The sequence below is a fragment of the Folsomia candida genome, unplaced genomic scaffold (genome assembly GCF_002217175.1).
Source record: "Folsomia candida strain VU population unplaced genomic scaffold, ASM221717v1 Fcan01_Sc018, whole genome shotgun sequence".
NCBI classification, from domain to species: Eukaryota; Metazoa; Arthropoda; class Collembola; order Entomobryomorpha; family Isotomidae; genus Folsomia; species Folsomia candida.
Window position 1 is genome coordinate 2,176,875 of NW_019091210.1, and position 25,465 is coordinate 2,202,339.

The window sequence follows — 25,465 nt, forward strand, 5'->3', positions numbered from 1 at the left end:
CACACTTTGGACAAGTATTCATTTTTGGGTGACATTCGGTTGCTACAACTTTGCAAATTTAATTTGCAAATTGCGCCAAAATATGTTTCTGAAAATCGCCTCCCTATTTCTCGCCGGTTTCGTGGCGTCGTGTCGTTGTGACCAGTATGGCGTATCCAGCGATGTGAACACCTTGAAATTCTACTATTTCCGGTAAGTCAGAAAATATTTTCTAAGAAATTTTGGTTTATGAATTTCCTAAAACTTGTACAAATGTAAATTTTGCAGGAATGCGAATGAAAAAGTTGAAATCGTTTACGGAGATACCAACTCCTTAAAGGCGTCAAAGCTGAAGAAAGGACGCCCCACGACGCTGCTTATCGATGGATTCTTGTCATCTTATCCGTCCAACATGTCCGTCACTTTGATGGAATGTAAATAGAAGAATTATTTACATGAAAAATGAAGTGGAAATTTGAAAATATTTAAAAATCCTTCAAATTTTCAGCACTCGTGGGAGAAAATTGGGGTAAAAGTCAAACCAACGTAATCGTGCTCGACTGGGGGTCCATGTCGGGGGGTCATTCGCCCCTTTTGGCGGGGAATTTGCCCTACGCGATGTACGTCTTGGCGCCCATCGTGGCAGCAAACGTTCCCCCCGTAGGCGTCCGAGTTGCCGAATTTGTGGAATTTCTTCGCGTTAATAAGCGCATCGAGAGGAAAAACGTCCACATCATTGGTCACAGTATGGGAGCACATATCGGTAATTAATTTGATAACATAATTAGTTACAGCGTATGCAAGAAAACCATTACAAATTTCCGTCGTTGGTGTGAAATTACAAAAAAAAATTGTTAAAAAGGAGTGTCAAACTTCAGAATTATATTTACTTATTTTGATGCCATGAATTTGGTCTCATCAATTTATAAAAGTTACAAAAAGTCATTGGATTTCTATATTTGGTAGCAGTGGCGACGGAAGTTGACGTCATCGGGGGGACATTGGTATTCTGTCAATGTTAAGAAGTCCCGCCTTCTTATATCCTGCAACGCTAATGTCCCCCCGATGACGTCATCTTCCGCCGCCATTGTTTGGTAGAAACAATTTCAATCATAATTTCCTCATTTTTGGGTAATTATTTGTGCATATTTGGGTGAGGATATGATAGAGAAATAGACGCTTGTCGAATTTTTATGACAAAATATAGCAATTTGACTTAAGTTTTATGGAGTTCAATAAGAAACAAATATTATTACTGAATTATAAATGGGGAAAAACGTTACAGAACTATAACCTATTTAATTTTGTATAAAGCTGGGAATGCGGGAAAATATTCTAACGTCGTTTACACCCCAATCGGCCGTCTGACGGGTCTCGATCCCGCCAACGCGGACACCTATCCCACCTCTCTAGTTCTCTACAAAACAGACGCTGACCTTGTCGATCTTTACCATACGAATCGTGGCGGTTTAGGAGAGGCGAGAACGGGATCGGGCGATTTGGATGTGTACATCAACGGGGGGAATAATCAACCTGGATGCAATTTTGTGGAGATCGTCCCAGGTAAAAAAAGGAGCTTAAATATTGGGGGGTTTTCGATATAGGGAAAATGAGACTATTTTCATTGTTTGCAGGATATTGCAGCCATTCGTATTCCTGGAAATTTTATGCGGCTACAATTTCCGGCTTGAAATTTGGCTGTCCATGTTCAACTACGGATCCTGCGGCAAGCCCGACATGTTTCTGTAACCCTAGTTGCAACGATTTTTGTTGGTGGAAGATGGCAAGTTTCGGACATTACGTGTTCCCAAGGTGGGTAGTTTAATTGCATATTTTTATGAAATTATTCATAATTTTATTTACTAACTACGATTTATTCTTTAGAACGACTGGGAGCTATCACGTCACCGTTACGGATACATTCCAATAATTATGGATGATCACGATTTTAGTTATTTAGTTGAAACCTCAAAAAATTGGCAATGTTACTTGATTAAAATTAAATCGAAATAAACTACTTAAACCTGCAAGCAAAATCGTGACAATGTGTAGAAATTCAATATTCAATGCGGTGTCAATTTGGTCTGGTCAGTTTGTCCCTCTTTTCCTCCATTTTTCTAAATATGCAATCCTACAAAATAAATTTTACTCTGCTGCTTGTTTCTTTGTGTATTATTTTTTCTGTAATTTTATCAGCATAATTAACATGTTACATACAAATGTGTACTTATCTATTATCGTGGTGGATAGATAGATTATGCAAGATTATTTCGTTTAAAAAATCAGGCTTACTTGTTCATCTTAAATTATTTCGTACTGATAACAAATGAATTAAATCAGTACTAACAATGGAACCTCTTTTCAAGCTATACCGGGATCGAGTAGCGAGTTATGCCAAAAAATCAAACTAAAAATCAGAAGTCACGTGACACTTCTCTTTCCGTTGAATGGCCCCTTTGAAGAAAAATATTGGCGGTTAAGTTCGATTTTTGAGCAAATTTTCTCTTGCTTTTTCCTCCACGGGGCAAAAACCAAGGCGCTCGTGTGAACTTTGACCTCTAATATTTTTCTTCAAAAGGGCCATTCAACGGAAAGATAAGCGTCATGTAACTCCTAATTTTTAGCTTGATTTTTTGACATAACTCGCTAATCGATCCCGGTGTAGCTTGAAAAAAGGTTCCATTGTAAGTAAGTAATTGTAATCATTTTTAGTCAACATTCTTGTATTTTATTTATTACAAGTTTGGAAATGGATAAAACAATTTGTCGAAAAAAAATTCTCATCGCTCATTGAAACGCAGGGTAATAAAATATAAGTTAGTCATCAATTATCAAAACAACGCTTCACAAATTACTACAACTACAGGTAACAAGAGTACACATAATTTTAAAACCGGGAACAGATTTCATCGGGAAATTGCTGTCAATTACATTTTTACTTCTCTAGAGTATGAATTCGACTACAGTGCCTGGCTAATGCTTGGAAATATACAAACCGTTCTCCACAGAAGTAACAATCCATTCGATTCGAGACATTGTGACGTCTCGCGTGTTGAGCTAAATTGCCTTTTGAGTGACTCTTGTACTCGCAATTGTCGCAGGCATAAATCTTGACCTTCTTATCCGTGTGTCTCGCTTCCACGTGACGCTTCAAACCTGAGGCACTTGCGAAACTCTTGTCGCAAAATGAGCACCGATAATTCCTCTGATTTCCATGAACAATCCGAATGTGTCTCTGCAAGCTTCCTCTAATGATGAAGGTCTGCAGACAAAGTTGACATTGGAAGGTTTCTCTGCTAGACTTTTGAATGTGTGTCATCTGTAAAATAAATGCACATGAATATCTTGTTTACGGTCCGTAAATGTTCTCTGCTATGTCTCTCCGTTGCGAAACGCAGCCAGGTTGCCGTACCGGAACTATGAACTTGGACCCTTGCCGGGCCAAAATTCATAATTTTGGCTGTAGGCACCTGTCTCTGGCTTAATTGACAATTCTTAATAAAATAATACAATTTTGTAGTGTGTAAAAAGTATAAACTTCGAAATTTGAGAACAATTTTTTTAATTCGAAAAAAAATAAATAAAAAAATAGCAGTTAGTGTTTAAAAATATGTTTTAAACACTACAAAAGTGTATTATTTTAATAAGAATTGTCAATTAAGCCAGAGACAGGTGCCTACAGCCAAAATTATGAATGTTTCCCGGCAAGGGTACAAGTTCATAGTTCCGGTACGGCAACTTTGGCTGCGTTTCGCAACGGAGAGACATAGTAGAGAACACCCTTGTTTACGGATTATTTTCCTACAAAATAAGTACCTCGTGAGTTTTCAAGCCTTTCCTTAAGGCGAAACTCCTCCAACAAGTGGTACACTTAAAAGGCTTCTCAGTCGTGTGGGTGGAAATGTGGTGTCCAAGGTCCCCTCTGCTTTTAAATTCTTTGCCACAAAGTGAACACGGAAATCGGGCAGCATTCTCGGCATGTTCAGTTTTCACGTGTTTCGACATAGCATCCTTGTCCAGGTAGGTTTTTTCACAACCAGGAAATTCACAATGTGAACGAGGTCGTTCCTTCTTGCTGTGGACGGTGTCAATGTGTCTCCGTAAATGGGCAAGGTTCGAAAACGGCTTGTCACAAATATTGCAAGCAGGTTGGATCCGGTTGGTGTGCATGTATGACACGTGGGCAGATAAGGTGGCAGGATTCTTTGAAATCTTCCCACAAATCTAAATACACAGTCAACAAAGGAGGATTTCATTCTTAACTTGTACTTTTGTAATTAGAATTAAGGAACACATTTACCTTGCATTTGACTTTTGTGTTAGGGTCGTGTGTCACGAGATGACGATCCAATTGACCTTCGTATTTAAACGTTGACGAACAATGAATACATTTCCACTTATTTTCTTGGCTTGAAGCCATTTGGTAATGGTAAAACTACTTCAAAATTATAATTTCAATTCCAGAGGGCAAGAATGAGAACTCAACAGCCAAATTTTGGAAGAAGAGCTCACAAATTCTGAGTTTGGCTCTCGGGGAAACGCGATACAACATTTGTAAAAAAAATATTCTGAATGATAAAGTTCTGCGTCTATTTTATTTTATTACAATTTTGGAAAAGCATTATAAAATTTGTCACATATATCTCTCACTGAAATGCTGGGTAATAGAATCTAAGCTAACCATCAATTATCTTAACAACGCGTCACAATTACTACGACTACTACAGGTACCAAGAAAGAACATACATAATTTTTAGGGAACAGATTTCATCAGAGGTTATTAATTTTTACTTCTCTAAAGTATGAACTCTACTGTGCTGCACTAATTCCTGGAAACGGACAAACTGCTTCGCACAAAAGTAGCAATCAATCCGATTCTCGATATTATGACGTCCCATGTGTTTTGCTAGATACCGTTTCAAATGACTCTTGTACTCGCATTTGTCGCAGGCATAAATCTTGACATCCTTATCCGTGTTGTGTTTTACTTCCACGTGGCGCTTCAAATCTGTAGCACCCCCGAAACTCTTGTCGCAAAATGTGCAGCGATAATTCCTCCGATTTTGATGAATAACAAGATCGTGGCCCTGCAATCCGTTTCTAGTGAGGAAAGTCTGCAGACAAAGCTGACATTTGAGTGTTTCTCGGCTGGACTTTTGAATATGCGTCCTCTATAAAATAAATATGCATTATAAATATTTTGTTTACTATTTTTTTCCAACGAAACAAATACCTTGTGATTTCTCAAGACTTTCCTGAAGGCGAAACTCTTCCCACAAGTGGCACACTTAAAAGGCTTCTCAGTCGTGTGGGTGTAAATGTGCTGCCCAAGGTCAGTCCTCGTTTTGAAATCTTTTCCACAAAGTGTGCACGGATATCGGACCGGATTCTCGGCATGTTCAGCTCTCACGTGTTTCAAAACATCACTCTTGTAAAGATAGGTTATTTCACAGCCAGGAAACCCACAAGGAAAACGAGGTTGTTCCTTCTTGTTGTGGACGAAGTCAATGTGGTTCCGTAAATTTTTCTGGTTCGACAAAGTCTTGTTACAAATATTGCAAGCAGGTCGGATCCGGTTGGTGTGCATTAGTGCCACGTGACGAGACAACATGTAAGGGGTCTTCAAAATCTTACTACAAACCTAAAAAACATAATCAGAAAAAGGGGGGAATTATAATAATCGCAAATATACAAATTGATAAATAATCCGATTATTTATCAATTTGCATATTTGCGAGTACAGTTTGTTTGTCAAAATCACTTTTGTATTTAAACGTCAATGAGCAATGAAGGCACTTGAACTTATTTGCTGGGCTTGAATCCATTTTGTGTGACGTGATAATAGTAAAACTACTTCAAAATAATAATTTAAATTCCAGAGGACAAGAACAGAAACTCAACAGCTAAAATTTTGGCTCGTTCAGGAAGAGCCGACAAGTAAATAGTTTGGCTCTGGCCGGGGTGCAATGCGATACAAGGTTTGTAAAAGTACCTAATATGTATTTTCTCCGTAAAGTTTGTGCGTTGAGATTTTGAGACGACGGGTCATCATCATGGTCGATCAATTTATTTCGGATGTTTCATGTTAGATGGATTTTAGATTTTGGAATTAGATTTTATTGGAAAAAGTGGGATTAGCTACTTAAGTAATTCTACACCTCTTTCCCACAATCATGCAGTGGTAGAGCTAGGTTTTAAGACGTCCGTACTTACTACAGGGGGAGCTCGCTCCGCTGGATACGAATTTGACCTTGAATAACCCCGGAACGGTTTGTCGTAGCGGGTCAAAATTTTGAACAGAGGAGCATGTTATTCTCAAATACGTGTGTGCAAAAATTCAACTCTCTACTTTCAAAAATGCCTCCCCCACAGCCCACAGAAGTTGAGACACTCGTTTCAACTCTTTCCAAACTCCGTCTAAAAAATCCGGTCTCCCAGAAAATTTTTTCTTTTCAAGTATCCGACCCCAAAGAAGTCCATTTGACTTACATCGGGGGATTGTACAGGTATTTCACTATTCGAAATGATTTTTATTCCGAATCTAGCTTCAAGGTTCTTTGCATTATCTTGGGTGAACTTTGCCGTCTGGGAAGACATTGCGTGATCATGAAAAATCACCTGATTTATTTTTTTTACCACGCAAATTAGGAGACTGTTGTTCTAAAAGTGGTTTCAATACACGGTCAACATAATACTTTACAGATTCCTTCACTTTTTTGGGTACTTTGATAAGTGGGAGGACACCACGACCGGACATTGCACACACAACCATAAACTGTTTACAAAAGTTCTCCTCACGGGAAAGCACCAAATTTCGTGAATTTTTTTTCGGCATTTGTCGTATAGTAAGCTCTTCGAACCCAATTAGTAACTTGTAGACAAATTAGTTCTTCGTCAAATGGCACTAATAACTCACTCTCATTCCTCAACAGAAAATTTGAATAAATTTTTTTGCAAACACGGGTGAGATTTTTGTTGGAACAAGTTGAAATGACTCTCTCAACTTCTAGGGGCTGTGGGGGAGGCATTTTTGAAAGTAGAGGGTTGGTCTTTTGCACAAAAGTTGTTGAGGACAACATGCTCGTCTGTTCAAAATTTTGACCCTCTACGACAAACCGTTCCGGGGTTATCTAAGGTCAAATTCGTATCCAGCGGAGCGAGCTCCCCATCTGTATAACTTACTTATTTCGCTCAAACCCCCAAAAAATTGGCAATGTTACGTCCTTCATTAAAATTAAGCTGCAGTAAATAAACTAAATCTTCCAACAAAATCATGATAATGTGTGTGAAGGGTATAAGATGAATTTATAAGCATGCTTCTGCTTCATATATTTGTACTAGCGTATAAGCCGTCTCCCGCCGGGCAACAGTATATTTAATTTTCAAAATTCCACCAATTAAATTTTTGAAAATATTAACTGCAACTCTTTGTCGCCTGTGGAAGTGAAAGGAATTTGAGACGAACGTTAAAGTGAAAAAAATCAAGATTCCCCTCGTCTGCGGTCGTATACTACTCACTACCTAGCTTTTGGCTATTATTATGGAATAAATGATCGCAGGATATTTTCGCGCGAAAATCACGTGCCCACTTGATTACATTGGGCGGGATGAAATTCAATTTAAATCTGCGATCAGTTATTCCTTACTAAACTATTCAATTCTGGTGATTGCAGCGGGAAAGTCACGTGCCCATGTTAAGTAACTGGGCATGTGGCTTTCCCGCTGCAATTACCAGAATTGAAACAGAGTTTACTCAATATTAGCGATTGGGCTGGGCTGAAGCCTTGCATGACTCGTGATCCGATCCCTCAATATACGACCCGAATATCTAGGAGTCCTAATTCCAATATCCTAGTATCCTTAGATCCAAAAAGAGTTGAACCACGGAAGTACCCCAGTATTTTAAGATCGGATAATATATTCGAATACGGGGACATGGGACGGGATATTGAAATATTGGTCGGGATATTAGGATATCGAGTTGGGAGGCTTACCTAACCTAGTTAACCACAATGCCCAGATAACAACCACCCCCATATCCCAATATCTCGGTATCTTGATACCCTTGATATAATACTGGGATATTGGTCGAGATATCAAGATATTGGGATATCGAGGTATGGGGGCTTACCAAATCCAGTTAACGACCACCGCCATATCTCAATATCCCTGCCGATATCCCAATATCCCAGCTGATATTCCGATATCCTAATACAGCGATATCCCAACCGATATCACGATATCCGAATATCCCTACCGATATCCCAATATCCCTACCGATATCCCAATACCCCGATATCCCAATATCCCTACCGATATCCCGATATCCCAATATCCCTACCGATATCCCGATATCCCAATATCCCTACCGATATCCCGATATCCCAATATCCCAATATCCCTACCGATATCCCGAATCAGTTGAGACAGTCCTAATTGTATTAATCCTCGTCGCTGAATGCGATGTCACTGAAGATGGTCTTCATTTGGATCAATGCCGTGGCTATCTTTAGTCCACCCGAGTCTTGCTACTTCGGGCTTCTCAGTTAGGGGTGATTTTGTTTTCATATGTCAATTATTTAACAGTTTTGGCCATGTCAAAACCCTTAAAACACTCCCACGAGATTATGAAAGTCTTGATTTGTCAATGCTTTGTTTGGATGGGTTCAAAGCAGTGATTCCTTCAGCAAAAACTCCTCATTTGACGATGTCACTTACCGATCCCTCCCCCTTTTTGTACAACTTGAAGCCATAATCTTAACCTAATTCCTGGTAACTTTGACTACACAACGAGGCCTTCCAATGGCGAAAGAAATTTGATTTAAATTTTTGCCATTTTCCCATAAGACATCGATTTTGACACTTCCATAAATCATTAAAGTAGTTTTCTATTAAATCGCTCCATAAATACGTAAAACCGGAAACCTACAAATACATGATGCATTATAATATGTAATATGGGCTGTAGTTTTGCATAAAAAAATCCGCACATGGCTAAGTTTTCTAGAAATTTTCAAATCAAGTTTTGAAGCGTAACGGGTTTTAGGTGTCGTAATTTCGTGTCCAACCTGAAAATTGGAATTTCGCTCCTAACTCTAGAGATACATAATTGTCAGAAATAAATGAATTGTTTGACATACCCCAGACACAAAATCTCCATTTTCTGAAAATTTTAGATTTTTTGGTCTGCAGGTTCGCAAAATGATCATAAAAACTTTAGGTGTCGTAATTTCGTGGCCAGCACTGTATGTAATGGTTACATAAATTTTCTACAGTTTCTAAATTATTACCTATACTTAATTGCTTAATAAATGGTTTCAAGATTGTGTATCTGAAAACAAACTTTCCGTCCTGTGAATAACTTTAATTTGTTATTCACTAAAAAATTAACCCAGCAAAATTCAAGTCTCTAGTAAGAAAATTGGGAAATTATGCAGGTAAACTGGTTTAAATCAATATGTGATTAATTTAATTCATTTTTATTCCATTTTAAAAACTTGATCCATAGAAACATATTCACAAGACATCGAGATGTAATTTTATCTACGTAAATTGGCTTACTCTGAAACAATGTCAGAAGAACTTCTTCTGCAGAAGCTATGAAAGCAAATTAGTACAAGAATCATAATTATTTAGGAAACAACCTAAATCACTCGTTACAAGTTATTTTACCACTCTTTTTGGTCGCACAATTATTTATGTGCTTGAATTTAAATATACGTACACTTGAATTCTGGCAAACTTTCGAGCGATAGACACACCCAAATCTTTAGCCACTTTACGAAACCATTCTACCCACCTGGTCAGAAAATTGCCAAAAATTGTTTTCAACTTTGCAAAAATCTTGGAAATTTTGACCCTCCACTCGGCTACAAAAATGATCACGCTTGCACACAAAACCGTCCCACATATGGCGAACGCGTACTTCAAGGCTTCCAAGGAGACTAGCTCGTCAAACTCTGGTTGAAACTGAATATCACTGGTAATTTGGGCGTAGTACCTTTTAAACATTTCACTTCCATACTTTCTCATTCGCTTTAGTCGACGTGATCTCCAGTATAAGTTCTTCCATGTCTCAATTAACCCTGATTCCACCAGTTTATTGTATGTAGAGTAAAACTGGGGAAATATGAAATTTCTGTACCCGCGTATTACAATGATCGTTTGAAACCTTGCGTCACCCTGACCATCGATGACAAACCGCTTACCCAGAAATCTAATCGGCTCCGAAAAAAATCTTAAATCTTCTGCGTCATTCAATATTGCAAATGTTTCACTCGTTTCGAAATTTTTCTGTAGAGGTTTTGAATTTGAAATATTTCGAATAATTTCTTCTACTAAGGTTTTCATGAGGTTGATAAAGGTAAGTCTCTTATCCAAGGAATCGAGTGGCCTTTGATACGTTGGATTTGCCGCCATTGCCGACTTCAATTCTGGTATCAGGATACCCTTAAGGATCGAGGCGTATACAACGGTGCGCGTCGATCGGTTCAGGGGAATGATATAGTCTTCGAAACCGCTCGTCGTTAATACTGGGACCCTGGAAGATATCAGCTCTTCCATCGTTCGGGGTACTTTGGGCATCTCAGGAACCGTCAAAAATGAAAACATTGCCCCCTGGTATAAGTTTTCCATTAGAATGTAACACCCAAACAACCAAACGGTCGAAATAATCCGAGTGACGCTTTTATTACCAAGTATTGTTGTGGCATCACCCCTTCCACTTTGCCCCAAAAGCATTGCGGCAACTTCAAATAGGTCTTTGGAAATGTATTCATTCAACCCAAACCGATAACTGAATCCAGAATCATAAACCGAAATCGAAATTAAGCTTGAAATTAGTATGCACGAAATGACAGTGAGAATCCACGTTGCTGAATCAAATGGTAGCAAATATGTTGCAAAGCTATTCGTCACCGATGGAAATACGGCAACGACGGAAAATTTGAATATTTTAATATTCACGTTATAAATCCCTAAATTATTTTTTAGCATATGGCGCAAAGTTTTATCGGCAAGAATTGTGCTGAAGCTAATAGTTCCGATCATATCTGTGCTAACTGTCTTGTTGATTAGCTTCCAGTAAGAATAAGTAAAGTTGAATTTTTGTCGGAGAATGGACAACGGGCAAAAGTCAGATGAATCTATGGTATAGAAATGTCTTAAAGCTGGGCTGCATTCACCCTTCTGCTGGATACTTTTTGAACCTAACTGCTGCATTATTCTCCCCTGAAGATTCAAATTTAGCGCGTCCCACGCCACGTCAATTTGACGGAGGGTGACCGCCGGGGTTAATTTTTCTTCAGTGTGTACACCAACCTTGGAAGGACAGAGTAAACATGGGATAAACACCGAATCGGGGTGATTGTAGCTGAAAAGGACTAATTTTGAAGGCCCGTTTCCTTGAATGTAACCCTCGTAAATATCTTTGTTATGTGGATTGTCGACATGTGCGAATATAGACTAAAATCTAAATCTTCAGCCCGAATTAAAATCGGCGCCAAATTTTACTCGGCGACGGCGTAACGAGAATTTTACCCAGCAGGGTCGGCGCCTAAAGTAGTACCGTGTGTGTGTGTAGTAGATGGCGTCGACCTCTGTGCACAAGTTGGCAAAACAATTGACACTTGAAATTACAAATACTCAAAACATTTACGAAAGTTCGATTATACCTGCGACGTGGGTCCGCTTGCTAAATTCCTAAATTTTGGATAGGTCCTAGTCCTAAAGTTGACCCCAAAGTGTTCCGCACTGTGAAAGCTGTTTGCAAGGCTTCAATGACGTATAAAAAATATACCTGCTCTGGGACGCAATTACACTCTTAAAAAAATCAATAACCGTTGGTATTGATACGTGACTCTACCGCGTGGTATTGATCCGGTATTGAGTTAATACTACGTGGTAAAAAAATTAATACCAATTAGTATTAAAATTATTACCATGGGGTATAATTTCAATACCGGTTCTATACCAATATGGTATAACTGTTTAATACCAAGGCGGTAGAGTCACGTATCAATACCGTTAAGTTTTTTTCAATACCAAGTTTCTAAGAGTGTACCAGTTCAAAGGCTAGTGTATAAATCGAGAATTTGATCGAAATGGCTATGGGGTTATTAGCGATCATATCTACGGGCCTTCAGTGTACTTCTCCACAATGCAGAAATAAAACTTGGTAACTTATAAGGAGCTTTTCCGTCCTCCAACAACTTGCAATTTAGAATTAATGTCAACAAATTCTGTGTGTATTCCTTACTTTCCCGTCAAAATTTGGGTTTGTATAATCCGAAATAACCCATCTTATCTAGTGCTTGTGTGGGCGCCTGCCGGCGCCCCCTGACAACTTGGCGCCCCGGGCAAATGCCCTGCTCGCCCACCCCCAGTTTAGGGCCTGTATACGTAACAAAGGGCTGATTGCTAAGCCATACATACATACCTACGTATGCACTAATTTTTTTCTAAATTAAGATAAATTTAATCAGTTCATATTTCCATGTAAATAAGCCTGACATTTAGCGTGGACCCAAATTCTTTAATCGTAGTGGATTTTATTATTGAACCCGAAAAAACTTTTGAACTTTTCCGGTGGAATTTTAGTATAATAAAAATGCACAAATGTTGACGAGAGTTCCATCAATGCATAATACTTATTTATATATTTTTTATTCGTACGTATTTATATAGTTTTTTGTAAAGTGCGGTTCTTAATGTCTTTCGTACTGATTTTTAAATAAAATTTTCCACCATCGATGCATAATTGTATCAAAATTATGTTTAGGTAGTTTGTCTATTTTGTATGGTGCAAAACAATTGGGTCAATCGATGAAAAGCGCACCAAAATTACAGAATAACTGGCAGGAACAATTGGGAAATCTTGACACCGCGTTTGCATCGGGGATGGATAAGTGTAAAAATTATGTTGAAATTTTTTATCTATTTTCCACGCTTATCTTCCACTATTGATACCAAACTGTGTCGAAACTATGTATCTCCCTACTCCCTTGTCGGCTTATTTTGCACCTTTGACGCAAAACGAAATCCCAATTCTGACCACTCTGTGCGTTTATTCTGTGCCTTTGGTGCAAAGTTATACTTCCAGGGCGAGCTATTTCTAACGTTACTACGGTTTATTATGTCTTTAATCAATATGCTTTTATTTTGTTACAATTTTGGAAACGGTTAAAATATTTATGTACAAATTTCCGACAGGTGAAATGCCTCAATTCTTTATTAATAACTAAATTATTGTTAACAATTCTGACTCAAAACAACAGATTGGTGGATTTCGCCTATCGCCGCCAATGTCAGAATGGGATTAATTTAAAAATAAATAAAAAAAGTAGTTATGAAACCCAAATTTACTCTTTTTACTTCTCGAGACAATGAACTCGACTGCAGTGGATGACCAATTCTGGGAACATGACAAACTGCTTCTTGCAAAAGTAACACTCGTGTCTCTTCGTAGCATTGTGACGTCTCAGGTGTTGACCTAGATAGACTTTCGAGTGACTTTTGTACTCACATTTGTCGCAGGAGTGAATCCAAACCTTATCCGTGAGGTGTCTCGCCTCCACGTGACCCCTCAAGTTTTGTGAGGTGGAAAATTTCTTGTCACAAAATCTGCACAGATAGTTCCTCTGATTTTCATGCACAACTCGGATGTGGTGTTGTAGGCCACGACTACTTAAGAAGGTCTGAGGACAGATGCGACACTGTAACCTTGGACGAGCAGATTTTTCCAAATGTGACATCTGTAAATTTAAAATGCATGGTTTAAGGTTCCCATGGATGACGCGTTGGCGCGTAATCTCACTCTGCCCCTATTCAATGTATTCAAATGCAATTTCTAAAATCGGATCAACTCCATGAGTTTTGAGATAAATGCAACGTTTGATATTTTAATGTAAAGCTAATTTTTGGTATTCATTTGCTATTTTTGCACACTAATTTTTTTCAAAAATGTATTTTCTAATTTTTCAAAACACCAAGGTTTTGTAGTACCAAAAATTAGCTTTACATTAAAATATCAAACGTTGCATTTATCTCAAAACTCATGGAGTTGATCCGATTTTAGAAATTGCATTTGAATACATTGAATAGGGGCAGAGTGAGATTACGCGCCAACGCGTCATCCATGGGAACCTTAATTGTTCCACATGTTTTTTTGTAAACTAATTTTTCCAGACATGTGTACCTCATGAACTTTTATGGCCGTCATGCAGGCGAAACTCTTCCCGCAGGTGGTACACTTGCAGGGTTTCTCTGTTGTATGGGTGAGAATGTGTCTCTCAAGTTTTGCCCTAGTTTTAAACTCTTTTTCGCAAAGTGCGCACCGAAATCGGATCGGAATTTGGGAATGTTCAATCTGTACGTGTCTCGCAAGATCGTTCTTGCGTAGATAGCTTTTCTCACAATGGGGAAACGTACATGGGATACGAGGTCGTTCGGAAGTGCTGTGGACGGCTTTAATATGTCCCCGTAAGTTGGCAGAATCAAAGAACACGCGATGACACGTGGGACACCTGGGTCGCTCTCGGTTGGTGTGCATCCTCGCCATGTGAGTGCGTAATATTCTAGAAGTTTTTAAAATTTGTCCGCAAATCTGAGCAACACATGTGCAAATTATGAGTTATGAGGAAATTGGAATATCTGCTTTAGTTTTTAAAATGTAAACGCTCACCTGGCATTTCGCTTTCGCATCGGGATCGCATCTGATTTTTGTTTTCAGCGTTTTAGGGCATTTGAGATGTTCGCAGTTTTTCTCTGGCTGAATATCCATCGTAGATTCAGTTCTACTGAAGTATTAACCTTACAGACTTCTAATTATTATTAAAAAATTTGACTTCTCAAAAAAAGTAAACGTTGAATGACACAAATTTCAAGTTAATCTGGTTAACTTGCCCAATTAACTTTTATCAAGTTTGTTTTAGCTTATTTAAATTTTAAAATATGGAGAGGGTACATGCGTATCCTTTCATTAAGTACGTCGCTTTTTTTAGTATCGTTTAACTACGAAAGTTTTAAGAGAGTGAGGGTTCGTCTGTAGTGAGAAAAAGGTTGCGCTTGCTAACCTGAACCAAGAGGAATGCACAGAAATGGTTAACAAATTCATGTCGCGTTGCATAAAAATAGCTACGATTTATTTACGCCATATTTCTATTTATATACATACCTATGTATATACACATATACATACATACAAATGTGAGCATGGATTTCATGGATTTTCTGAGAATTTTGACCAACCAACCCTAAAGTGATTGATTTGCTCACGATTAAATTTTCATGGTATATGTCTAGATTGGTCTTGTGGTTGTTACCATTTTAAGACTAAAATTTCAGCGGATGTTGTTAAATAAATCAAGTTTTCTTTGTCTCTGTACAAAAATACATCTCGTCGCTGTTTCGTGCAAGATGTGTCGGTTGAGAAACCAGCCGGAAATTGAAATTGCGGGGTAGTCTCATATCTCCAGAAAATGAAATGGTTAATCATTTAGTTATGTACATGCAACTCATATAATCCTAATGTTATTAATAAAGCCTTTTCATAACGAAATATTTGCTTCTCAAGAATGACAAATTAAGAATTTGCAACCCTCATAGCTTGCAAAAGAGTCAGACCCAAAATCTTCAAAAGTTCATAATTTATGTGTATATGTATAAGTCATACTCATTATCAACTTTTTAAACTTACAGAATTTAAACAAAAAGTTGACGTGAGTAATTATATGTCATCAGACTTGTGTGTTAGTCACGTTTCGTATCATCTGAAGAACACAGTGACGTTCACGGTCTATCTAATCAGGCACAAGTATTGATTATTATCGGACCACATGCTAAATACATACAATGCTTAGCACTTGTGAGAGATAGATTTTGTCTGATCCAAAGCTAATTAATGTAACATTTAATGCGTATTATGTGCATATGTATGTAAACGTGCAAATGGTTTTAAATTAATCGATTCTCCACCGTCACAGCATATACATAATAAAAATTCCAGTTAATGTAACTTTCTAACTTTCAAACCCGTTTTATATTTCAGAAATTTGTACAACCTGCATACATTTGGTCACCTATTTCTTTACGTTTTACCACATTTAGTTACATCGTGTCGTGCTGGTATATAGCCATCTATTTGCTTATGTTATGAAACACAACGCCGATTAAAAGATTGGAATTACAAAATTCTAGTAAGCATTTTTGCATCGACATTTCAGGAAAGCATTTTAATATTTATAAGTGCAAACACATTGGTAAGAATTTTGTGATCAAGGGCTGTAGTGAAATTGTGTATCACTTTGTGTTTGCTTCTAAGGTTATTAAGAAATTAAAAAAAACACATTAATAATCGCATTTATCTAGACACATCATGGCCACGTACAACGGAAACACCACAACTTTACAAATTCCCCCAAAAACTAAAATCCGCACGATCAACGTAAATTCGGGCGACATCATCGTTGGAGCTGGATGTTCTATAGAGTACTGCAATTATAACGAGGGATCCATAACGTTCCTGGGGGCATGTAAAATTTCGGATATGGAAGCTAACAAGGGAACCATAACTGTTGGTGCGGGTTCCTCGATAGCCTCGTGTTATCGTAACTCTGGGATAATTAATACCGAAAATAATGTAAAGATCGTTCATATGAAGGCAAACAAGGCCGTTATCAGTATCGGAACGGGTTCAAAAATTTCTGAAATTGCAAACAACAAAGGGACAATTTTTATTTCAAATGAGTGCGAAATAGAAGCTGTTCATTTTAACGAAAAAGTGATCGCTTTCGGAGAGTCGTGCTCCATTGGAAAGATTTTCTTTAACCAGGGGACAATTTCCTTGGCAAACGGGGTCCATGGGTTTGAAACTAATGGAAATGCTGGTTTTATCGTTGGGCGTGGATTGGCATACGCTAAGGACGATCGTAAAATTCCGTTTGAAGTCGAGCCTCCATCGTCGGAAGCGTCATTCTATGCGGGAAAAGGTGAACAATTTTTTATTATTGATATGCGAAGGATTTGCGACCAATTTCGGTGAAAGATATGGCCACTATAAGGTCACTATGAAGGGTTGAAATTATCTTCATTCCAATTCTGTGGATATTTTAAAAGATATCTTAAAATCATTTAACAATAAAAATAAGCCTGGGTATTTGAGTAGTCAAATTCCAGGGTGATCGTAATAGATCGTAGTGGCATAGGGTGGCATAGGGTAAAATAGCTTTGATTTTATACCTAAATCTATGTATATACCCAATGCGCATATGCATCATACGTGTTTATTCACAAGAAAGGATTGAAACATTTTAAGTACATGCACCCACTTACATATGAACTTATCTTTCAGGTCTCGTCGCCTTTGCGGAACAGTATAATGAGGACATAAGGAAATTCATTGTTATCATGTTTCCTACCAATGATTACGCGGAGCTCGATCGAAAGGCAAGGAGGCTGAGACAGGTATGAAAATATTTGTCGCAAGACAAATATGACGACAAGTGAGCGTGTATATATGAGCAAAGTTTTGATAAGTTTGCACCTATATATTACGAGTCAATAATCGTATTCCTAGTTAACTATTTATTATGACAAACATAAGTCCCACCTCTACTTCTAAAATTCAGTACATCATTTCGAAATTTTCTTTCACAGGGCAGTTTGGTTAGTGGATGAATTAATAAATTAATTAATTAATCAAAATTTCAAAAGTAATTTATCTGGGATCAATGACAAGTTGTGATATTATGTTATCCTTCATTGCAAACAGGAAGCAACACGAGAAAATTACAACTTGTCTTTCCAAAGCAGTGGAACCGAATTTTCCCCCGATCGTCAAACGCCCACTTCATCAACGAACGAAAACGTACCGGAAGCTTCATCACCCGTCAAAGAAGTGGATCCTCTTTGCCCCATCTGCATGGTGCACAGGAAAAATATGGCCTTTCAATGTGGACATCTCTGCTGTACGAGGTGCTCCGTGGGATTGTCAAATTGTCCCATTTGTCGTAAAGCAATTACACAACGGATACAAATTTACCTTTGATGTCATGTTATAACTATATTGAACATTTAAACGCTATTCAATTTAAATTTACATACTTAGATTCCGCGTCGTCCATGTGTACATAGTTACTTAGGACTCATAAGTTATGAGTGAGATTTATGTAGGAGTCATAGCAGATTAAGTAATAAAATTTATGGATAATAAACATTTGTATGAAATTCAAATCAGTTGTAATTCTTTAATCAATAAATATGTTCTGATTTTGTTGCAATTTTTGGACAGCGTTAAAGTATTCATGGGCAAATTTCCGTCAAATAAACGCCTCGATGCGCCAGCCGAATTATGAGCAGAAATTCTGACTCAGACTACCATACAAAATACAGAATGGGGGATGTCGCCAATTTCTGAATGGGATTAACTCAAAAATTACAAAAACGTAATATTCAAACTAAAGCTAAAACACATTTTTACATGAAAATTACTACAATAAACCAAGAGGAAACTTTAGTATAAGCACAAATGAAACAAATTAACTCTCTCATTTCTCCAGACAATGAATTCGACTACAGTGTTTGACCAAATCCGCGAATCTGGCAAACTTCTTCTGGCAAAAATAACACTCCCTCCAACTCTCAACATTATGGATTCGTACGTGTTGAGCTAAATTGCGTTTTGCATGACCTTTGTACTCGCATTTGTCGCAGGAATGAATCAGCTCTTTATTCGTGGCATGTTTTCTCTCCACGTGACCCTTCAAGTATGATGCGCACGAGTATCTCTTGTCACAAAATGCGCACGGGTAATTCCTCTGATTTTCATGCGCATCGCGGATGTGGCGTCGTAGTCCACTTTTAGTTAGAAAGATCTGAGGACAAATGCGACACTGGAACACGTCTCGGGCAGATTTGTCCAAATGTGTTGTCTGCAAATTTATAATGCGTATTTAATTTTAACGCACGTTTTTTTTAACTAATATTTACCTCGTGAGATTTCAGGGTTTCCACCTCGGCGAAACTCCTCCCGCAGGTGGCACAATTGTGCGGTTTTTCTGTAGTATGGCTGAGAATATGTCTCCCAAGTTTTCCCTTAGTTTTAAACTCTTTTTCGCAAAGTGTGCACCGAAATCGGACCGGATTTTGGGCATGTTCAATTTTTGCGTGTCTCACAGCTTCACTCTTTTGTAGGTAGGTTTTGTCACAGCCTGGGAACGTGCATGGGAAACGAGGTCGTTCCTTCGTGCCGTGGACGGCTTTAATATGCTCTCGTAGGTTGCCAGAAATGAAGAACACGCGATGACACGTGGGACACCTGGGTCGTTCTCGGCTGGTGTGAATCCTCGCCATGTGAAGGCGTAGGGTGTTTGGATTTTTAAAAATTTTCCTGCAAATCTGAGCAAAACATGTGCAAATTGTGACTTGGTTACATATGTATGTGGAAACTTGAATTTATGGAATAAGTTTAAAATTTTAAAATCTAAACCCTCACCTGACATTTCAGTTTCGCAAGTGTGGCAACGTCCGCCTTTTCTTTGGACTTTTTAGAGAACTTGGGACATCCGGATTTTTTAACTGGCTTAATATCCATGTAGACAAAGTTTTACGGAAGTTTATGAACTTACGGATTACTAAGTAATCGTTAAAAATTATACTTCTCGAAACCGAACCTTATTTGGAATCTGGAAGCACAAATTCCCACTTTCGCATGTTAGCTGTACTAATTTATTTTCAATAAACTTTGAGCAATAGTTTGAATCTGGCTTATTTAAATATAAAAACGGGGAGAAGGTGTCCACTCATTTATGTCCAGTTTTTCTTAGTGAGGCAAATACCTGACAACGAAAAAAAATTGCTAAGTATGCATTTACCCCACCCAAAAAAAGCGATATAAGTCGATTTCTCGGCCGTTTCTCAACCGATTGTGATGAAATTTTGCACAGATCATTGTTAGGTAATTTAGAAAAGATTTGCTAGTCGACTTGGCGAATTTTTGATGTTTACCCAAGTTATGTGCCAAAATGTGCAAAAATTTTCCCCTGAAAACATATTTATTTTTATGATTCATAAGTGGTGCATCTCAGCATGCTCGCTTATTGAAAATATTTTAGTCAAAGTCATTCCGGACATTTTAAGCGCAAAATGACTTAAATCGGTTGAGAAATAACGGCGTTATTCAAGTTTGAAAATCAAAAATTTAATGAATATATTCAGGGTGCCGATAATAACGGCGGTTGTGCAGTAAAAATAATGTCTTTGACAACCAATTACAAGTTTTAAATAAACAAGGCCCCAAAAAATGGGAAATCTTAGTGAGTCAGCGCAATCACAGTTAATAAATAAAATTAGATTGAATAACTTTTGCATCACCGCTCTCGGGATAATTTTTACTGGGTCCATTGTAAATTTAGTTTTGCATACGCATGAACTCTTACATTCATTAAATTAATTGAGCTTACAAGATGACGTTTTTACTATTGAACGAGAGTTGGCTAAATTAATCGATATTAAATATAATTGTGAACTGCGAATTTGAGAGTTGAAAAGTTGAAGTAGAGTTGAAAATCTACAATTTCGATATATAAATTTGGATATCCTATTAATTCCTATTCTGATGAAATCTCCAGACCCTTTGAGGGGGGGGGCAATTATTCTAAATGATTAATTAATGCTTCCAGGAAAAATGAGCGGTGATGAAAAAGTTATTCAATCTAATTTTATTTATTAACTGTGATTGCTCTGACTCACTAAGATTTCCCATTTTTTGGGGCCTTGTTTATTACATAGTATCGTTTAACTACGAAAGTTTTAAGAGAAGTAAGTGAATGGTGGTTTGAAAATATGTGGTCAGAAAAAGGTTACATTTTTCAACCAGAACCAAGAGGCATGCATACAAATAGCCACAATTTATTGTCGCTGTATTTCTATTTAGTAATAAATATACATGGATTTTCTTAGAATTTTGAGTCCCAGCCAGCGCAAAAATGATTTAACTTGTTATGCTAAAATTAGCATGGTACATTTCTAGATTGGTCTTTTCAGTGTAACTGTATTCTATGTTTGTATTGAGCTTTTTAAATATTCCAGAAATTACAATTTCAGAGGGTGCGGTTAAATAAATTAAATTTTGTTGTTTTAGAAAAATGCATTTCGTCCCTGTTCGTGAAAGAGTTGTTGATTACAAGATGAAAATGTGGGAAAAATGAGACACCATGTTATAATTACGCAGCCTCATATTTCATAAAATCGACCGACAACTTATGTTTAGGAACCGACAACTTATGTTTCCATCTGGCTTTCTCAACCGGCGACTTTTGCACTAACTAACAGCGGTCGTGATTTGTATTTCTAAAATTTTGAAAACAAACTCAAATATGAACAATTGGGTTGAATATAATATTCAACCCAATCTAAAAAAAATTTCCAAATGAAAATTGGTTGAGTAAATCAAGAATCAAATTATTTATTTTTAAAATGAAAAACAGTTAAACTCTTTTACTTCTCGAGACAATGAACGCGACTGCAGTGTCTGACCAATTTTTGGAAGCTGGTAAACTGTTTATTGCAAAAATAACAGTCGCGCCAATTTGCAACATTGTGACGTCTCAAATGTTGTTTTAAATTATGTTTCGAGTGGCTTTTGTACTCGCATTTGTCGCAGAAATGAATCCTCTCCTTGTCTACGAGGTGTATCGCCTCCACGTGATTCTTCAAATCTGAATGACTCGAGAAACCCTTCTTGCAAAATGTGCATTTGACTAGGTTCAGAAAAACCGGTACATGGTGTTGGACGAGTTGTCGCAAAACTCAAAACGCTCTTACACGTGTCTAATAGAATCAAAAATTACACGTACACAGGTACACGTGTTCGCGCGTTTTTTCTCAAGGTGCCCCAAATTTTTCATTTCGCCCCAAATACTGGGAAAAAACATTGTGCCGCTACCAGTGCGTACCGGTTTTTCTGAACCTAGTCATTTATAGTTGTTCCTCTGATTTTCATGAATTACCTGAATGTGCTTCCGCAAGCCTACTCTAGTGACGAAAGTCTGTAGACAAAATTGACATTTGAATGTTTCTCGGCTAGATTTTGGAATGTTTCCTCTGCAAAATGAATACGCATTATCTTTTTGCTCACTAATTTATTTGCTACAAAATAGATAATTACATCGTGATTTTTCAAGGTTTTCCTGAAAGCGAAAAGTTTCCCACAAGTGGCACATTTAAATGGCTTCTCAGTCGTGTGGGTGATAATGTGGCCGGCAAGGTCAGACTTCGCTTCGCGATTAAGCAACCCGACACAACACACGGTAAGAAGTTTAACAAATTACGGTTACCAAAGTTCGGTAAATGAGCAACTATGCAAATACTACAAATTTTATATGTCTTTATAATAAGTGCATACTATTACCCCTAAAAGTCTAGAGATGTGTTTGTTGGTGTTCGTCACTCCTTTACAAATTGCTAGCAAAAAATTGTAGAATTATTGTGCGATTATAATAGAGTTCTTTCTTACAGATATCAAATTAAATACATTTTATATTAATTTACAAACTCAACAAGTAAGAAATCCAGATGGATCTGAACCCAGGAAAGAAATGGGAATGCTCAAAGTGCTCAAAAACGTTTACAACCAATTTCACGCTGACCAGATACATGGTCACGCACGATCCCGATGCCAAGGTCAAATGTGAGGTGAGTCAAATTTAAATTGGCAAATGCGAAACTAATTTTACAACGGAGGCTTTTCTTCACTTCTGCCTTCCTTAGGTTTGTAGCGAAATTTCAAAAAACCGACGCGCTTTATCTTACCACATGTCAAGTTTTCACACCAACCAAAAGCGACCCAGTTGTGACACTTGTCACCGGGAGTTTTCCAGTTCGTCTTACTTACGGCGACATATTGACGCCCTTCACAGCACGATGGATCGACCTCGCTTCCCATGTACGTTTCCCGGATGTGAGAAAATCTACTTAAATAAGAGAGATCTTTCGCAACACGTGAAATAAGAACACGCCGAGAATCCGGTCCGATACCCGTGCACACTTTGCGGAAAGGAATTTAAAACGAGGGCTGACCTTGAGAAACATATTCCCACCCACACGACGGAGAAGCCGTACAATTGTCCCACTTGTGGGAGGAGTTTCGCCCATATGAGAAGTATGAAGGTTCATGAGGTAAGTCAGTCTGTTGTAGAAAAACTGGTTTGAAAATTACCAATGTGCATATTAGGTATGTTTACAGATGACGCATTTCGAAAAATCTGTCCGCGACGTGTCACATTGTCCCCTCTGTCCTCAGACCTTTTTGAGTAGTCGTGCTCTACAACGCCACATCCGAGTATTGCATGAAAATCGGAGGAATTATCCGTGTTCGCTTTGTGACAAGAGATTCTCCATCTCATCAAATTTAAAGGTCCACGTGGAGGCGGTACATGCCAAGAATAAAGATCTGGTCCACTCCTGCGACAAATGCGAGTACAAGAGCTACTCAAAAGCCAATTTGACCGCTCACAGAACACGTCGTCATAATCCAATGAAGCATAAGTGTTATTTCTGTGGGAAGGAATGCTTCACTTTTTCTGAACTGGCCAGACATTGTAGTCCAGTTCATACCCTAGAAAAGTTAAAATCCTTGCGCAAGTAATGGGAATGCCAATAATTTAGAAATTTGTCACTAAATTTGCGACATTTACAAAGGCTTGTTGTAGAATGAAATGGGAATCTAGTAACTGGGCATGTTATTTTATTCATATGCGAAATAAATACGATGTTGTGAGTACGTTCCTCTTAAACGTGTTAGGCGTATACATACATACGTAACATTGATGAATACCGTATTGAAGCGAACTGATTACTGTAATTTACAAAAACAGGTATTTTAGCAAATAATTTTTTTATTATTCCACATAGAATATCAAATAAATACATGTATATAAATTCTTGGGTCAGCATTATCCGCACTAAGTTATTTGGTAAGAAATAATTACCAGTCGACATACATATTTATGACGCATTGGTACAAACCAATTTTTAGTAAACCAATTTTAGATTCTGTGAAAAGCTGGTTTTAAATCAGTTTAACTGCTACTTGAAACAAGGTTTCAAGGCTTGAAACAACAGTAAGCTGAAATTCATTAGAAAACCAAATTAAATGTAAACTCTGGAATGATTAAGGTAGTTATTTCAGAGCAAATAATTCCTCTCTTAACAATAAGAAACATTTATTATTGGCTCCGAGAAGGTTTGTTTTATTAAGTAGAACTTGAAAACCGTCTTTGTATTCCCTAAGATTTGACATTTTTGTAAATCAAATCAGATTGGATAAATGTTTGAAATTGCTTGTAATAAATTAAAATCAGCATCATCATAGAATTTTCTATTTTAACTTTGCCTGACGAAGCTCACGTATGTTAAAGATAGCTCGCAATAAACCACATATTTCGAGGAAATGTGTTCCGATGCCGATGAAATTACATACTTCAATAAAATCATCATTGTTTCCTTTCCTCAACATTCTTTTACTCTCACTCACAATTTTGGAAATTTTTAAAATATGCATTTATCGGCAAATTTCCGAAGGTTAAATCAAGGTATCGATGAACCCAAAGGGTGCCAATTTAACGGGCCGGCAAAAATGTATTTTATCCCAACCGAAATTAATAATTCGTCCAATCATAAAAGGTCCAACCAATTTATTTACTACACATAACGGAATAATTAGATTTTAAATGATGTGGTTTGCGTAACAAAATACTTAAAATAAAAATTATACAGAAATGCGCTTAATTTTAATGCCTCGACAATAATTCATCGCTTTGCATGCACATGAAAATTAGTAGAATAAGCTGAGCGTAAAATTATAAGCACAATGAAGCACATTCACTCTTTCACTTCTCGAGGCAATGATGTTGACTGCAGTGTTGTACCAATCGTTTGAATCCGGCAAACTGTTTCTTGCAAAAGTAACACTCGTGCCAAATCGCAAAATGGATACGTCTCACGTGTTGAGATAAATTGACCTTTGAGTGGGTCCTGTACTCGCATTTGTCGCAGGAATGAATAATCTCTTGACTTGCGAGATGTCTCGCCTCCACGTGACATCTCAAACAGGATGATGTCGTGAATTTCTTACCACAAAATCTGCAAGGATAATCCCTCTGATTTTTATGCACTACCGAAATGTGATCGTGTAAACTAATTCTACTTAAGAAAGTCAGGGAGCAATGTTGGCAGGTGAAAGTCTCTCTGCTAGATTTATCCAAATGTGTCACCTATACAATACATCAATCAGCTACCTTGGTTTACTCATTAAAATATGTATTTACTTGTTTACCTCGTGGCGTTTCATGTAAGCTTTTTGGGCGAACCTTCTCCCACAAATGGTACACCTAAATGGCTTCTCCGTCGTATGGGTGAAAATGTGACTCTCAAGTTCTGCCCTCCTTTTGAATTCTTTCCAGCAAAGTGGGCACGGAAAACGGACAGGATT

General features: G+C 37.7%; 6 protein-coding genes across 6 annotated transcripts; 2 read left to right on the forward strand and 4 right to left on the reverse strand.

The window, feature by feature from the left end:
- On the forward strand, positions 1-2,015 carry LOC110857212 (pancreatic triacylglycerol lipase). Its single transcript, XM_022105824.2, has 6 exons — positions 1-192; positions 268-413; positions 488-742; positions 1,294-1,542; positions 1,614-1,791; positions 1,864-2,015. Exons 1-6 carry the CDS (start codon positions 83-85, stop codon positions 1,907-1,909), a joined length of 984 nt encoding a protein of 327 aa, XP_021961516.1. The 5' UTR covers positions 1-82; the 3' UTR covers positions 1,910-2,015.
- Positions 2,016-2,667: 652 nt separating this feature from the next.
- On the reverse strand, positions 2,668-4,481 carry LOC110857307 (zinc finger protein 816). Its single transcript, XM_022105922.2, has 3 exons — positions 4,280-4,481; positions 3,796-4,203; positions 2,668-3,298 (listed from the first exon to the last, which is right to left on the reverse strand). The coding sequence occupies exons 1-3, from the start codon at positions 4,397-4,399 to the stop codon at positions 2,915-2,917; spliced, it is 912 nt and encodes a 303-aa protein (XP_021961614.1). The 5' UTR covers positions 4,400-4,481; the 3' UTR covers positions 2,668-2,914.
- Positions 4,482-4,555: 74 nt separating this feature from the next.
- LOC110857114 (zinc finger protein 431) lies at positions 4,556-5,924 on the reverse strand. The gene is made up of 3 exons (XM_035857672.1): positions 5,741-5,924; positions 5,213-5,620; positions 4,556-5,150 (listed from the first exon to the last, which is right to left on the reverse strand). The coding sequence occupies exons 2-3, from the start codon at positions 5,588-5,590 to the stop codon at positions 4,767-4,769; spliced, it is 762 nt and encodes a 253-aa protein (XP_035713565.1). The 5' UTR covers positions 5,591-5,620; positions 5,741-5,924; the 3' UTR covers positions 4,556-4,766.
- A 7,170-nt stretch (positions 5,925-13,094) lies between these two features.
- On the reverse strand, positions 13,095-15,013 carry LOC118438147 (zinc finger protein 525-like). Its single transcript, XM_035857961.1, has 3 exons — positions 14,660-15,013; positions 14,174-14,581; positions 13,095-13,730 (listed from the first exon to the last, which is right to left on the reverse strand). The coding sequence occupies exons 1-3, from the start codon at positions 14,756-14,758 to the stop codon at positions 13,347-13,349; spliced, it is 891 nt and encodes a 296-aa protein (XP_035713854.1). The 5' UTR covers positions 14,759-15,013; the 3' UTR covers positions 13,095-13,346.
- A 952-nt stretch (positions 15,014-15,965) lies between these two features.
- Positions 15,966-18,173, forward strand: LOC118438040. Its single transcript, XM_035857727.1, has 4 exons — positions 15,966-16,172; positions 16,345-16,964; positions 17,327-17,439; positions 17,747-18,173. Exons 2-4 carry the CDS (start codon positions 16,352-16,354, stop codon positions 18,020-18,022), a joined length of 1,002 nt encoding a protein of 333 aa, XP_035713620.1. The 5' UTR covers positions 15,966-16,172; positions 16,345-16,351; the 3' UTR covers positions 18,023-18,173.
- Positions 18,174-18,225: 52 nt separating this feature from the next.
- On the reverse strand, positions 18,226-20,333 carry LOC110857115 (zinc finger protein 816-like). The gene is made up of 3 exons (XM_035857779.1): positions 19,469-20,333; positions 18,964-19,371; positions 18,226-18,905 (listed from the first exon to the last, which is right to left on the reverse strand). The coding sequence occupies exons 1-3, from the start codon at positions 19,565-19,567 to the stop codon at positions 18,522-18,524; spliced, it is 891 nt and encodes a 296-aa protein (XP_035713672.1). The 5' UTR covers positions 19,568-20,333; the 3' UTR covers positions 18,226-18,521.
- Between the last annotated feature and the right edge of the window lie 5,132 nt (positions 20,334-25,465).